The sequence below is a fragment of the Pelecanus crispus genome, chromosome 4, assembly GCF_030463565.1.
Source record: "Pelecanus crispus isolate bPelCri1 chromosome 4, bPelCri1.pri, whole genome shotgun sequence".
Classification (NCBI taxonomy): domain Eukaryota; kingdom Metazoa; phylum Chordata; class Aves; order Pelecaniformes; family Pelecanidae; genus Pelecanus; species Pelecanus crispus.
Window position 1 is genome coordinate 79,791,734 of NC_134646.1, and position 14,373 is coordinate 79,806,106.

Sequence of the window (14,373 nt, forward strand, 5' to 3'; positions counted from 1 at the left end):
ACTTGCTGGTTGCATTGTATTGTTTTGTGATGAGGTGGCCCCCAAAATTCAGGACAAAGCGCTTAAGTTAAGGGTACTTGCTGTTGCATCATCCCTGCTCTCGTACAGTGTTGGAAGAGAGCGTCTTTCTGGAATCCATTTATCCACAGGTTGGCTACAGAACTCATTGAAATCAAAGGCTTCCCTGCTGTTGGGAAGCTCTCCCATATTCTGGCGTGGGTGCTTGCCAGACCTCCCAGAGAATTAAGCTACTAATCATGTTGTCCTTTAAATATTTTTGACAAAAGTTTAATTATCTTTATATGAAATAGTTAACGTGCTTTAAGGAATAAATATATAGTCCCGCTTAAGTTGAGTATTTTAAGTGTTCTGGAAAGTACCTGTAGAACAGGTATGAAAAGAAACAGGTAGGTGTCAGAGTGTCACTAGAAGAAGTTTATATCCTTAAAGGGAAAAAAAAAACCAAAACTTTTATTAGTTGTGCAGTTTTCAGTAACTCCATTTGTTTTGCAAGTCATTTGGCTGCTGTGAGATTGCGGTAGGCATTACATGAACTTAGAAAACAGCGAAGTTAGTTGTCTGCAAGGTAATAATGCAATAAGAAGTGTGTTGATATTTTGTGAAGAAGTTGATATGTTGTGACTTGCTGCAAGGTAATTTTATAGTCACTAGCATTCAAAACTTGGAGAGCAGATTTCTGATGAAAATACTGGTGGGAAGCCTGGATGCTGTCAGTATTCTTAACTTTGAGTAGCAGCTCAGAAAAGCCCCGGAGGATCACATTTCACAATGTATTGTGGTGGTGTAAACTTTCTAAGAAATAATGCTAGTTAATTATTTTTCCACAAGTATGAGAATGCACAGGTGGAGTTGCCTCTTAAAGCATCTAGCTCTTTGACCAGTGCCAGCTTATTCACTATTTTTATTTACCTTATTTTATCTGGTTTACAGTGCAGGCCTAATAAATGACCCTCATCTGGGCTACTCGTGGATCTAGAATTTTCACTACAGAGAGTTGTTTTCCACATTTCATCTGCTGTTCTCGGCACTCATTTCTTCTCTGCCTTTTGTAACTGGGATGACAGTGCTGACCCAGGAGGGGTGGAAAGAATGAAAAGACTGATTTGAAGAAAATACTGTAAAAGCTACAATTTCCTCTGAAATAACAGTTGAGCTATCAAAGTACCTGATAAGCAAAAAGAGAGTGGTAGTAAGCAAAGTTAGGGAGCAGAAGTAATAACTTCTGGTTTTTTACTTTTGCAGTGATACGCCACACTAATTTGGTTTTGCTTTACATCCAGAAAATTGTGTGTTATGAAGACCTGTTGCTCTGTTGTTTCTCGATCTCAAGAGCAAGGATTAGCTTCATGTTCTCCCATGACATTCTGGAAAATAGTCATAATGCTTTCTTGGTTTCTGGGAGTTACCCGATAGCTGTTGTCTTGCACTGGGCAAGCACTAAGCTGTCATTCCCTCCCATTTTTTCAGAAATTACAGCCAGCAGGAAGCAGTTAGACTTGCTTTCCAGTATCTTTCTCGGTGCTGTGTCCATTTTCTGAACAACAGAACGGGTTTCAAGATACGCTTTGAGTTGACTTGCATGAAGTCGGTGATCCTTTGATTATCTTTGGATGATAAAATTCCGAGTCACTTGAGTGTTTCCTGTGACTGTCTGCTTTTAGAAATATAATGCTCCTGCTTGCCTTTCAGCACGCTGCTGTTTATCCTGCTACTGACATCCCTCCTGTTTCTAGTTTCAGAATATGTAGAAAAACCATAGAGTAAGGTTTCTTATTTTGGAAATTCTTTATTGCCTCTAATACATTGGTCTCGTTTCCGTTCTAATTGCTTCTCAATCTGTTGTCAATCTATGTTTTGTTTTGAAAGGAAGTTGCTGGGGTCCGTTTTTTTTCCTAACTGTCCATTTTTCACAAACTGTAACGCTGCAGAAGTCTGAGGCTGTCACTGCGAGAGGGGGAGATGACATTTGTGTGACGCACATATGTGCCGTGGGCAGATTTTGTAAATGTCTCTGCCTGCAGATTGGGGGGGACAGGAGCTGTAACAAGTTTATTTTTTTAAGATAAAGCGTACATGGAAAAGGCTAGAATAAAACTAAAAACTGGTATCTTCATTTGCTGAGAAATGCAATAGTGAATTCATTTTTCAAAATACAGTGCTCGATCAAACCGAGAATGTACAGTTGGAGAGATAGCGTGTGAAGAAATCTTGCCTGTGTGAAGAATGAAGGGTAGCCCTTTGCCTTAAGATTTTGTAACTCTTAATAATGGAGTCAGTAATTCCTTTTATACTACTCTCTTGCAACTGATGTTTTTAGCACTGATAAATGTTTTATGCAATTTACAGAGATAGAACATGATTTGTGCCCTGAAAAATTTATAATTTGAAGCCTTTATCTGCAGACAAAGCATTTTTATGCATATGAATAGACCCTTTTCAAGTTGAAAATGGTTAAACTACAGAGACTTAAAAGAAACATTATAAAGCCTAGTGAAAAAATGCAAATATGGGTCATTTTTAAACACTTTTGACTTTTCACCAGTTCAGTGGACACAGCTTAAAGTGTTCAAAAACCTTCTCTAAACCCCTTTAGTATGTGGCATGTGTGGGAAGAAATATTTTGCTTCTCTCATCAAGTCATGGGAGTAACTCCTGATTTTTAACTCTGTTTTTCAGTACAGTTTTAACTGTGATATTGGGACCAGAGCCTTTGTAATTGAAACTCAAAACTGTACTTGAAGAAAAAGCTCAGTAGAACAGCTCTCTTACATCATACGCTTTTATTATATTATGATTAAATGTAACATGATAATATAAACCCAGCTTTTGCCTTAAACTGCCTGTTTTAGTTGGCACTTTGACTGTTGTTACTGGCCCGTTCTCAGTGAGCTTGTCATTTTTATACATCCTGTTTGCTTACCTTCAAAATAAACATCTTTTCAGAAAACCCTATTTATTCAAGCTTGGTTTGGCTGCAGAGCACCCTGGATGGGAGGTGCAGGACTTTGATTTCAGTGTGCTCCAGACTTTCTCATTTTCTCATTTTTACAACAAACTGTTCTCTAGTTTGTAATCATCATCAACCATTTTCTTAATATTGATGGAGAGCAGCAGAGGTCAGTGGCTGTGGGAGGAATCAAGAAGGGAGAGAGAAAAAAGAGCTTTAAGGAGCCCTTTGCGCTGGTTCAGTGTTTGTCAGAGTTGCTTTGGTTTTCAGAAGAACATAATGGAGTGTAACTCGAGAGGGAGTTTATTATCCTCGTTTACCAGCAACCGTAATACTGTGTTCAGTTGTCCCTTTTTAATTATGCTGGTCTTAAAAGTCTGGGATATATATCTATATATATTTTTATTTGGGTTTTTTTTGAAGTGTTTTAGCTGTATATCGTAGAGGAAGTTTCTAGCTCTCCTCCCTTCTTCCCATCCCTAAACAAGAGAGTCGTAGGTTGGGGTTTTTTTTTTTTTTTTCACTGTAAGGATTGCTGACACATATAGCACCGTGATGTTCAGCTGAGAGGATGGAGAATCATATTAGATGCTTTCCCAAAATAATAATAATAAAAAAAGTTAAGAAGTTAGAAAGAAAATGGAGAGGTCAGTGTTCAATATGTGAAATACTTCCGTGCTGTTATTTTTAGGGTCATTTGAGTGTGTTCTGCTGACCTCAAAAAAATGAAACCTTGTGAAACTAATTTGATTATCCAAGGCTCCACACTTGCTTATCTTCAGACTTTTTGATAAGGAAAATAAGGAGTGCCCCAGGTAATAGTTTAACGTTCTTGGTCAAAGTACAGGTGTGCTGTTAGAGAAATTGCTTTCAGTGTTTGGGATCAGAATAAAGGAAGCCTTTGATGTTGGCTGCACTCGGGTTATTGGGTTTCTTTCTCTGAGACGGCATCCTGGACAACATCTAAAATATGAGAAAAGTAGCACAGAGAGTAGCCATTAGGACAGGCTACATTCAGAAATTATATTCTGTAATAAATTCTTGGTAGTGTCTTTAAATGTAAAGTGAAATTAATACTCCGAAAGCAGTTGTATTGACAGTGCTAAACGGTAGTATTTTTTCCCAAAGCATACTTACAGCTCAGGCAGTCATTTAAAACAAAACAAAAAAAACCCAAACCTGCCGGAATAAAATAACTTTCTGTAGGAGAAACATTTTTGGAGGAGAGGAAAAAAAAATACTGTTTTCTTCTTTTTCTCTTCATAGTTCAAATACATAATATTTTACAGGCAAATCAAGTCATTCCTTGATTGTATTGCATTTTAAATTAACATGCGGCTGTTCAGCTTTTATCAAAAACACAGCCGAGATGCCAGTTCTGATAATATGATTTAAAAAAGAAGAAGAAATGCTTGCATGCTTCTTTATATTGAATACGTGGGTAAAAGGGCGAGGATAAGGGCCGCCGATGCATTTCACTTCATATGGCAGCGCAGCCCTGTTTCAGTGACCTGTTGTAGGCTTGTCTTCTGTATCCTAAGTATTGTCCTCAAAATCTCCAGGACTGCTTCTTCCATGGAAAGTGCTTTAGTAAGTCTTGGCATGACCTATATTGTTACTGGAATGGCTCGGGGAGTTAATCATTCTGCTCCTATTACAATTGTTGAAGCAGATTGTTTTTCCAGTTCCTGTCAGCAGGAGTTTTCTGGCTTTTTTTTTTTTAAAGTCACACCCACCAACCTGTAAAGTTTATGGGCTGAAATATAAGCTCCGTTGTATTCTAAGGTAGAGTTTGGGTGTGCGTTAAGGTAGGTTCCACCCCAGTTGCCATTACTCAGCCTACTCCATGGCTGCTGTCCTGGGAGAAGCTGAGAGTGGATTTATACCCCGATATATAGAATCACAGAATCATATACCCAGCGTGTGGTGCGTTGTGGGAACGTCTTTGATGCAGGCTTGATTCGTGCATTCAGTTCTGGATTTTAGAGATACCGCCCCATCAGTAACTGGGAAATCAATGCCCATAGTTAGTTATGGGCAAATATGACTGCTGGAATGTCGTAATTCTCAAGTTCTTTGATTCTTAACTTGTAGGTACTGTCCTGAGCTTCCCTGCAGTGATTCTTGTTGGGTATCAAGTAGTTCGTGGCTTTTGCCACAGCGTGCGCAGGCAGGGGCATTTCACAGTCACCATAAAACTTGTGGGATAAGTAATAAAAGTTGGCAGCCTTAGCCAGAATTTGTCTGAAGCTGGGATTAGTAGGAGTGTACTCAGCTAGGGCAGCTCCACCATCGCTGATTTATTTACTTCCCTCCCCCCGCTTTCTTTACTTAATAAAGCTAAAAATACTTGAAACAGAGGGAAGTATTTACCGTGGACAGGCACTGAAAAGCTGCATGTCCAGGGAAAGCTCAGTCCTTTAAAATGTTTTGCCTTTCTCTGGTTTGCTTTCGTGTATGTTACATGAAAACAGCGCTTCTGCAATGTTGGGTTTTGTGTATGTTTTATTGCTGATACTTAGCTTTCTCATTTTAGTACTTGAAATAGTTGTTACTGAATATTGTCATTAGGTTTGCTTTTTAAACCACGATAGACAATTAAAACACTTTACAGTAGCGCATTGTGCTATTCCTGCTTGTTCATTTGACATTAAATAAGCGTGATTCATATTGTTTTCAGTCTTTATAAAAGTATTAGTTAAGATTAGGCATATCGTTATAGCATGCTCCAAATAGTAATTTGAGTAATTTTTTGACAGATGTAAAATATTTCTAGTTTGCATGTAGATGTTTGAAGTACATGTGTAGTAATAGAAAATGTTGCCAGATAATTTTGTTTCCCTTTAACAGAACTTTATTTCTGATCATAGGCTTTCAAGATGTGCCTTGTGGGACCTTCGTTTTTTGTACCCTGACAGGCATTTAGGATTTTGTGTGCATACTGACAGATGTTAGACAAATAACAGCAGAATTACTAGGCGTTTAAAAAAGACTGGTTAGGGATCACTATTTAAAAACACAACAGAAATCCATTTCCTCACAGTTATCAGACTAATATCTGAGAATGGCACGTTTACTTGCGATGTGAATATGGAGAAGTAATGCGGAATCGTGAGTCTCAGGTTCCAGTAACGGCAGGGAAATGCAGGATTTTCTAGGTAGAAGTCATTGGTTTATTTCGTTTCAATTGTACCAAAAGAGCAAATCAAGTAAGATAGCCATCTCAAAATGCTCTGTGTTGAGGCCTCTGTGTTGTGTGCTGTCACAATTGCTTGGATACTCACACTCATTTCTCACAGGTGGTAAAATACATGATGCATAAATCTAAGTACCATGGAAGTCTATGGACCAGGGTTGTAATTACATACTAGTGGTGTTGGTTATATATTTTGTGTAAGGGAATGAGCCGTGAATGTCCTGGAGAGTGGCTGGGCGTATTTCAATCCTCGCAATTAGCAAGAGGATATAAGTGGGTGTGACTGCTCTGCACATCATTGGGTCAACACAGCACCGGAAACCACTTTTATTTTTCTTGGTCTCTTGCAAATTAAAAAGAAAAGAAGGAAGATGACTTGTTTTTACTGAGTTTGGGTAAATAAAAAGCATAGAGTGCAATACTATTCATCAGCTATGCTCTTCCAGTAAAGTTTCAGTGTGCTTAGCATTAAACTCTGAGCCCCATAGACTCCAATAGGGACTGCACATATGCTTTAAGTGAAGCTCACGCTCACTTTTCTCTTGTATGTGTATCATGAAGTCCAGATCTTATTCCTTTGAAAATCAGTTTGGGATTGTTCTTATTAATTTCAGTAAGACTTGCAGCAGGCTACTAAAATCTTAGGAAGCATAGTTAGAAACGTGAAATGAGAACAGAACGAAATTAAATTCCAAGCTGCTAAGTAAGGCAGGCTTCCGAGGGTAGCTATCGCCTTTTTGTATGTACCCCTTGTTGGTGTTCTTTATTTAAAAATATTCTCCCCTCTGCACCCCCCGCCCCCGCCATCCCAATTCCCAAATCATGGGAAATTACATCCTGTTCATACCGAAGGGGGTGGCAGAAGGTGTTGGCTCTGATTCTGGAGAAATCAGGAGATTTTTGCGTTGCATATTAAGCATCTAAATATGCTGAATGTCAAAATACTGAAGGCTGGTAAGCGTTGTTTTTTTTTCTTGCATCCATTTTTACCGATCCATGTACCTGCGTTGTACTGTAAAGTTTATTTCTACTTGACTGCTTTTAGAGTTTTGCTCTACCTTGAATGTAAATGTTGTTTGAGGTCATGGTGCACAAAACAATGAGACTACCAAAAGGAAGTCTGAAATTTAAAAATGTATGATGTGTCAGGAACCTTAAAATATGTTTTTAAAGTATGGCATGTCTAGGAATTTTAATAGTGCATATTGGCAAATCTAATTCATGACAGCTTCTGTGTTCATGTTATGAGTGGGATATTTTTTGTTTGTTTTGACAACTTGTTCTTTACTTGAATTAATATTAGCATTTATTTTTAAAAAAACATGTATATTTTTTGGAGAGCTTATGGTAAATAAGTGACAGCTCTGACCAAATTTACAGCCTAGGTAAGAATATAGAATAAAGGTAAATGCCACAGGGGATTAGTCTCATGTTACATGTGCAAGATTGTAAATTAGCTGAATGTCCGACCTGTTATTTTTGGGTCTTGTTTTTGTGAATATTGATTAGATTTTTCAGTAGTTCGCATTTTGTTAAAAACTTAAATCACTTCGATGTTTTACAGTGCATAAAGGAAGTTTTGTAGGACAGATTTTTTTAAAAGGACATTGTCAAGGGAGTTTTCCTACTCACTTAATCTTTGCACTTGTAAGAATCCCCAGAAACGTGAAAATGAAAACTCTCCTTTGCCAGGCTGCTGTCCGCCATTTCATGTGCATATTGGTTTGTCATTATAGGGTTACTGATAAGTGTTGTGCTTTTTGGCATTGATGTATTTTTCAGAAAAAAGAATTGAAGCATTTGTTTTGAAAAAAGAAAAACACATTTAAAGAATTACATGGACTTTGCAAACAGATTTAAGAAAATGAAAGGTAGGTCAAATTTTGGGCCTACAAACCTGACAATGTCCTTTACTTCTAGCATGTATGCCTTATTTGAGACATTCCTGATCCTAATGATGTTGTATTAATCAGTGGCAGAAAAATGTGAAAATGACATTGTTGATCGTTAATCTTAATAGCCTACCTTGTTAATTTTGGTATGTTTTATAATGTCAGCAAACGGTGACAGCCTACTTTGAGATCTCTATTATTTGTGCAGTGCAATCACTTCAGTTGCTATTAGTTCGTAACATAAAAGGCTGTTTTACGAAAGGCTTAAAATAAATTATAACAGCCTAGAGTGTGTCAGGGAGAGCTTTCTTATCCTCCAGTTGTGAGTATGTGGAATGGTATTGGCTTCAACTCTCCCCCTTGGAGTGTGGTACACCAAGGTGCACCTTTCTTTCAGGAGCGACAGGAGGTGCAGGTGGGATTTGGGAGGGGGGAGGAAACTAGCCCGCTTAGGTAGCTGCTTTTTCTTCTTTCAAGTTTAAAAACTACATCTTGTGCTAAGGTTGGTCTGATAATTTGTAAGTCCCCATGCTGCCAGAGGTAAGGAGGTAATAATTCACGAGCCGTCCTCTCCAGTTTTGGTTATGAAGCTGGGCGATAGATTGATTAATCCTCTGGTTGGTGAGAGAGCCACAGTCACTTGAAGTGCTTGTGCATGGGGCTGGCCTCCTGTCAGCTTCTGCGGCTGAAAGCTGCTTTTTACATTTCCAAGATTTTTTCCATAAAAGCTGGACTAGAATAAGGTTTTGAGACTTCTTTTTTAAGAGCAGCTAGATTGCAGCTCTGAAAAGGCACTCTTCTGTTAGCCACATGGCGAATAGCTGCTACATATGGACAGCGGCTCGCTCTGTCTGTGTGTGCACATTATACCTGGTATTATTTAGAAAAATTCCAGCAGTCACTGGCACGGTAGCTATTACTGGGGCAAGAACTTCACCACCAGATTGTTTCCATGTTAGGGGGGGAAAACCCCCAAACTAATAGCTGGATTAGAGCTGTCATGGGAAACTTTTTTTTCCCCCTTAAATACATTTAGATAACCTTAAGGGCCTGACTTCTCCCCAAGAAAACCAGCGAGTTCAGAGTTAAGGCTTCTCACTCCATCTCCAGTACTCGCTGGAGCGCTGGGCTCTCCAGCACGGGTGGTAGTGGAGATCACACGCTATCCTCAGATCCCTGCTCACCTAGGCAAAACGTTTGCCGCATGAGTGGTGCCGACTGTTCCAGGTACGTCTGTTTACAATACACCTGCTGTCCTGCACAAGGTGTCTTAACAGTCCGCTGGTTTCCCTGGTATGTTAATGGCCGGTGGCAGCACAGCAGGTGTGGTGGAAAGCCAGGAGTGAAAGGGGGAAGGGTACAGATGCAGTGAGAAGCTTTAACTTTGAGTTTCCTGGCTTCTGTGAGCACAAGTCAGACCCTTAATGTTGTTTTAATGTATTGTTTGTGTTTAATTTTTAGTAAAAATTTGAACACCATCCAGGCTACAGAGGTTGCAGTGGATGAGAAGTTTAAAAGCTTTGGTTCAAGATTACAGGAGGCTGCAAGAAAAATTAAAGACATGGAAATGAGGATGGAATGACAGGCTGCTATTTTGCCTCAGAATACTGAAGATTGTAAAGCATTGAGAAATCGAATTCATGACCCTGGAAATCAAGCTCAGATTAAGAAATGTCAGGTTGGTAGGGGTTCCTGAAAGTCTCAAGTTAGGATAAACTGAGATTGTTTTCCCATAACAAAGGTTCTAGGATGTGGGGGTGGATGGTATAATTTTTGTTATCTGTGTTATATGAAATGCTATACCATATACTTAAATAATCCAGCTGAGTGAATTTTTTTTTTTTTTAAATTAGTTTCACATTTGTGGTGTTGAATGTCACTTTTGACCGGTTTACCGTTATTTCTCTCTGGCACCGAGTTGCATGATTTACTGTTAATGCAGGCATGGAAAATACTGCTCTTAAATACACATTGCTTTATCCTGCCACTCCAAGGGTCTGCTGCAAAGCCAAACACATGGTGCAGTATGACATTTCTAGATAAGAAACAGGCAGAACATATCTAAATGGTGGAAGAAGCAGTTTTTTGTTCAAAGGGTTCTGATTCATAGTGAAACTGTGTCTTTCCAAATGTAAACTTTAAATAGTACTGCCACTGTGATTAAGTTACTGTAAGTTTACTTAAGTGTTGAGTTATTGTCTGCGATTCAGTGATATGGTATTTAGGCAGAAAGATTGTGCAACAGGAAGTCTACGCTGAAGTTCAGAAAAGATTTTGGCAAGCTAAGGTTTGTAGGGTTTTCGTGGTCAAGGTCACTGTATGCATTTGAGTTCTGGGGACTCTTAACAAAGTCTGAGAATCTCTTGGGGAGGTTTTCTCCTAGTTGTTTTTCTGACTTCAGTTTCTGTGCTCTGGAGCTCATTCTGGCATGCCACTTAGACACAAGTAACTTGGTTGAAATCGATAGATACACTGGCGTGAAGGGAAAACCAGACCACACCTTTATGTATGTCAGAGAAATCATTATTTTCAACAAGGGTTGAAACACAACAAGGGTTGTGTTTTATGATACTGTTATTTCATGATTTTCTGAGATAGCTCTAGTGAGAAAAGTGATTCTTAAAAGTGACAGGTTTTAATCTCATCTTCTGTTATCTGTTTGGACTGTATGCGCTCTTCTGTTGACAGAGGTGCTTTAGTTGTAGCTCTGAGGGAATCATCTGTGGCATATTTTTCCTCATTCATCTTCAACAACTTCAGTATCAAAGTTCTGTTTTCTTTTTTCATTTTCTTTTTTTAATTTTCTTTTAGCTAGGATTCAAACTTGTCATTGAAATCCCGGCTTTGCTGGACTGACAATTAACGGCCATAACATTTCAGTTGTAAAATGAGCACAGTTGTTATATCCAATATGAATAGGTCTTGCAATGTCATTTTTACATTTGTTTCAAAACATAATTGCATTTTATGAATGCTATTACATACACTGTTTTGAAAGAAACATGAAGAAGTCCATAACGTGCTTTATTTTAGGGTGTTTCTAAGTAAATTTTAATGGGGGGGGTTTATAATTAAGTTGCCATTAAAGGATAGTAATTATTGTCTGGATAACTATGTAGCATTTAGACTGTAGTGTTTGTGTCCTGTACTGCATTATTAGTGTGCGGGTGGTTTATTTACTGAACATGACTGTGAAGGTTATGTGGCCATTTCTGCTTCAAACAGGTAACAATAGTAAGTTAGCAAGATGCACAATTTTTAAAAATTATATTAAAAAGGCTTCAGTTTATTCTTGGTGGCTGGATATTAAACACTAGTTTACTGAAAGAATCTGTGCATTATTGGTAAGCATGTCTATTGCGGTAGTGGTTAGGAATTGATGGATTTACAGCAGAGAATAATTTTAATGGGTATTGTACTTTGCTGGTGAATAGTTTTCACATCTGAATTCCTGTCTGCTGCAGTGACTGTACTGCAGTTGCAGTCCTTTGGCATAATCAGTTGTTAGGAGATGCTGGGACTAGAACAGAAAAGAACCAAATGTACTTCAGTGACCAAATGCAGAAGGATTGGTGAGGATCTGTTGTCCTCCTGCCTTAAGTCTGAAAGATCCTTTTGCTGTTTGCTGCTGAATAAGCAATTTAAAGTGTTGTACAGTTACAGTTAAAGCCAGCTGCAATTTCCAGAAGTTTTGCAGGTAGGGTGCTAGCTGAAACTGCGTGCATATAGGAAAAGTTCCAGTGACCCTTGTTCAGTTGTCTTCAATTATAAAACCTGTTTGAATAGGTAAAGAACTTAAATGCCAGATTGTAGTAGGGCTGGTCTGTCATCCTGACTCGGTTAGGGGTGGACATGGAATTTACAGGTGCAGGCTGGACAGTTGAGACTGTGAGGGTAGCGGTCTCCGTAGCCGTGCTCCTTCAGCCCCAGACCCGAGCTTGGTCCCAGTGGGGAAGTAATACGCTGCTGCTGTTCACTTGCGAAAATCTCTTCTCCCAGCAGCTGTTTTTCTTCACCAGGTATCTCGTACAGCTGGGATTCTACTAATTTTCCATCCTCTTAAAATGCAGATGACAGTCTTTTAGGGCTTGCTTTTTAACACAGGCTGGGACATAAGATGCAGGGATTTCTTGTAGAAGGTAGCTGGGGAACCCCTGTCTTTTGCATTAATGTTGGACTAACATACATTGTCGAGCAAAAAGCAATGTTTTTAAATTCATGTTGCAGCAAAAATATGTTGAAATCTGCATGCAAGAAGTAGCTAGCCTGCTTCACTTTGCAGTGTTTAAAACTGCTTATTTTAAAAGAGAAAAAAAAAATAATGTACTTTATTCTTGTTTTTGCTTTTCCTTATCTCTTCAGGAAGTCCCTTTCTTTCCACCCACGCTTAACTACTTTTGTGTAAATGTAATGGTTTAATATTATTCCCTTGAGTACTTTGGTGTATTTACAGCATCTATGCTGTTAAAAAGATGGTCTCTAAATATCTTGTTACAAGGATTACTTTTCATTTTAAAATGAAACTTTAAAATCCGTAAAAAAGATATAAATGAAGTCTGCACTCAGCTGATTTTCCTTCCCCCAGATATTTAACATGTATTTCTTTGTCACTCCATGATGTTCCAAGCATGATGTTGCTTCAGGGAGGGACATTTTGTTCATATTTTGTAAGAGTTTCAAGTAGTAGATGAAGTATGATGTGTTTGTTTGACTAGGCTATACAGAATTGTTCTGTAAAACTTCTAAGTTTAAGCAGACCTACATAGATCAGCAATTAGCCTGTACCCTTGGACATTGGATCTCAGTAAATTCAAAATTTTGCTGTTGTAGGCTTTTTTTGAGTTAAATTTTAGTCTCAGCAGATCATCATCCTATATGTAAATTGAATACCCAAATCCTCACTGAGTTGCTTATGATATTCCATAAGATACACTGTTGCAAGCCTGGACAAGACATTTCTTACTCTTTGTAGAGTTCACAAAGGTGTGGAATCCAATCAAAACATAAACCTTGGATAAGATTGCGCAGACATTTCTTAATAGTGCAGTAAGGATGTCCCTTTAAAAAACAAATGTAGTATTCCCTTAGTGGTTTTATCTGTCTTCCATTGTTCAACCTCTTGAGCCTCCATGGCATTTTTTTCTTAGGTGTGCTGTGTTTGGTTGATTGCTGACTGTAAACTTGTTCCTGTTTTACTAGCTTCAGTCCTTGAAATCCTTGTTTGCCATCAGAATAAACAGACTAACTGTAACCTATTTTTTTATTACAATTGCATGACTTGAATAATAAGTCTTCTCTGTTTCTTCATAGGCATTCGACCTCCGATCATGAATGGGCCCATGCACCCGCGCCCTTTGGTAGCGTTGCTGGATGGCAGGGATTGTACAGTAGAAATGCCTATTCTGAAGGATGTAGCCACAGTGGCGTTTTGTGATGCTCAGTCTACACAAGAAATTCACGAAAAGGTAATATTTAGAGGTATAATTAAAGTGGTTTAGAAAACACAAATGTTTTCATGATTATGGACAGATACAGTGTTGTGTTAACTATGACAGTGTGTTTTAGCTATTGCATTTTAGTTAATGGTTGATTACCTTAGTGAGTGAGTTACTGGTCGTTTCCAATAAGTGATGAAACACGATGATGAAACAAAGATGAAAATGTCTGTTGAAGTATACTTTTGTACAGTCTGTTTTGGCTGGATGTTGTCCACGTGCTTACCTACTGAGTTAGATTCATGGAGAGAGTTACCTGTGGGAAAATTATGCTATTACATGATATTTTGAAATGCTTCTTGGAAACACTGTTGCTCAGCCTTCAGCTGGAAAGCCAAATCTCAGTATTGGATTGGCCATGTGAGGAACTTTCAAACTTCTCTGTTTAGCCAAGGAATTGTGCAAATCGGGTTAGGAGGCTTTGTGCACTGAGAGTTGACACTGCAGAAGAGTTTCGAAACAAATGCTAACCCAAAATTTATTTAGAAAATTAATTTTAAAAAGTATTGTAACTGTATGTTATTCCAGAAGTTCGCACCCTTCCTGATGGTTTGGGAGCTGTAAAACAGCTAGTGATTCTTAATGTTGTCAAAGGTTTTCTCATTTTCTTAGAGGGACACCCATTTTTTGTGATGATAGCCAAGGGAGCCAGCTGGCCCACAACACCTACAGTTTCTCTTCAGAGACTTCTTTCAGCATGAAGGCCTCGTGCCTACCCCAAATCCTCGCTGCTCTCTAGGCAGCAACAGAACCTTTTCACATCTGCATTTCTGTGAAGGTAGAATTAATTTTGGTGAAATTGTTGGCTAACAGAGTAAGCCT

General features: G+C 38.6%; 1 protein-coding gene across 8 annotated transcripts in view; it reads left to right on the top strand.

Annotated features, from left to right (window-relative positions):
- CTBP1 (C-terminal binding protein 1) overlaps positions 1–14,373 on the top strand; it is a 253,569-nt gene that overhangs the window by 200,759 nt on the left and 38,437 nt on the right. For 5 of the 8 annotated variants that reach the window (XM_075709145.1, XM_075709147.1, XM_075709152.1 and 2 more), the window contains one exon: positions 13,367–13,521. In XM_075709145.1, coding sequence (XP_075565260.1) covers positions 13,367–13,521 — 155 coding nt within the window. Of the gene's footprint in view, positions 1–7,946; positions 8,036–9,517; positions 9,735–13,366; positions 13,522–14,373 lie in introns of all 8 variants that reach the window. The other 3 variants (XM_075709150.1, XM_075709151.1, XM_075709149.1) reach the window with 2 other exon arrangements.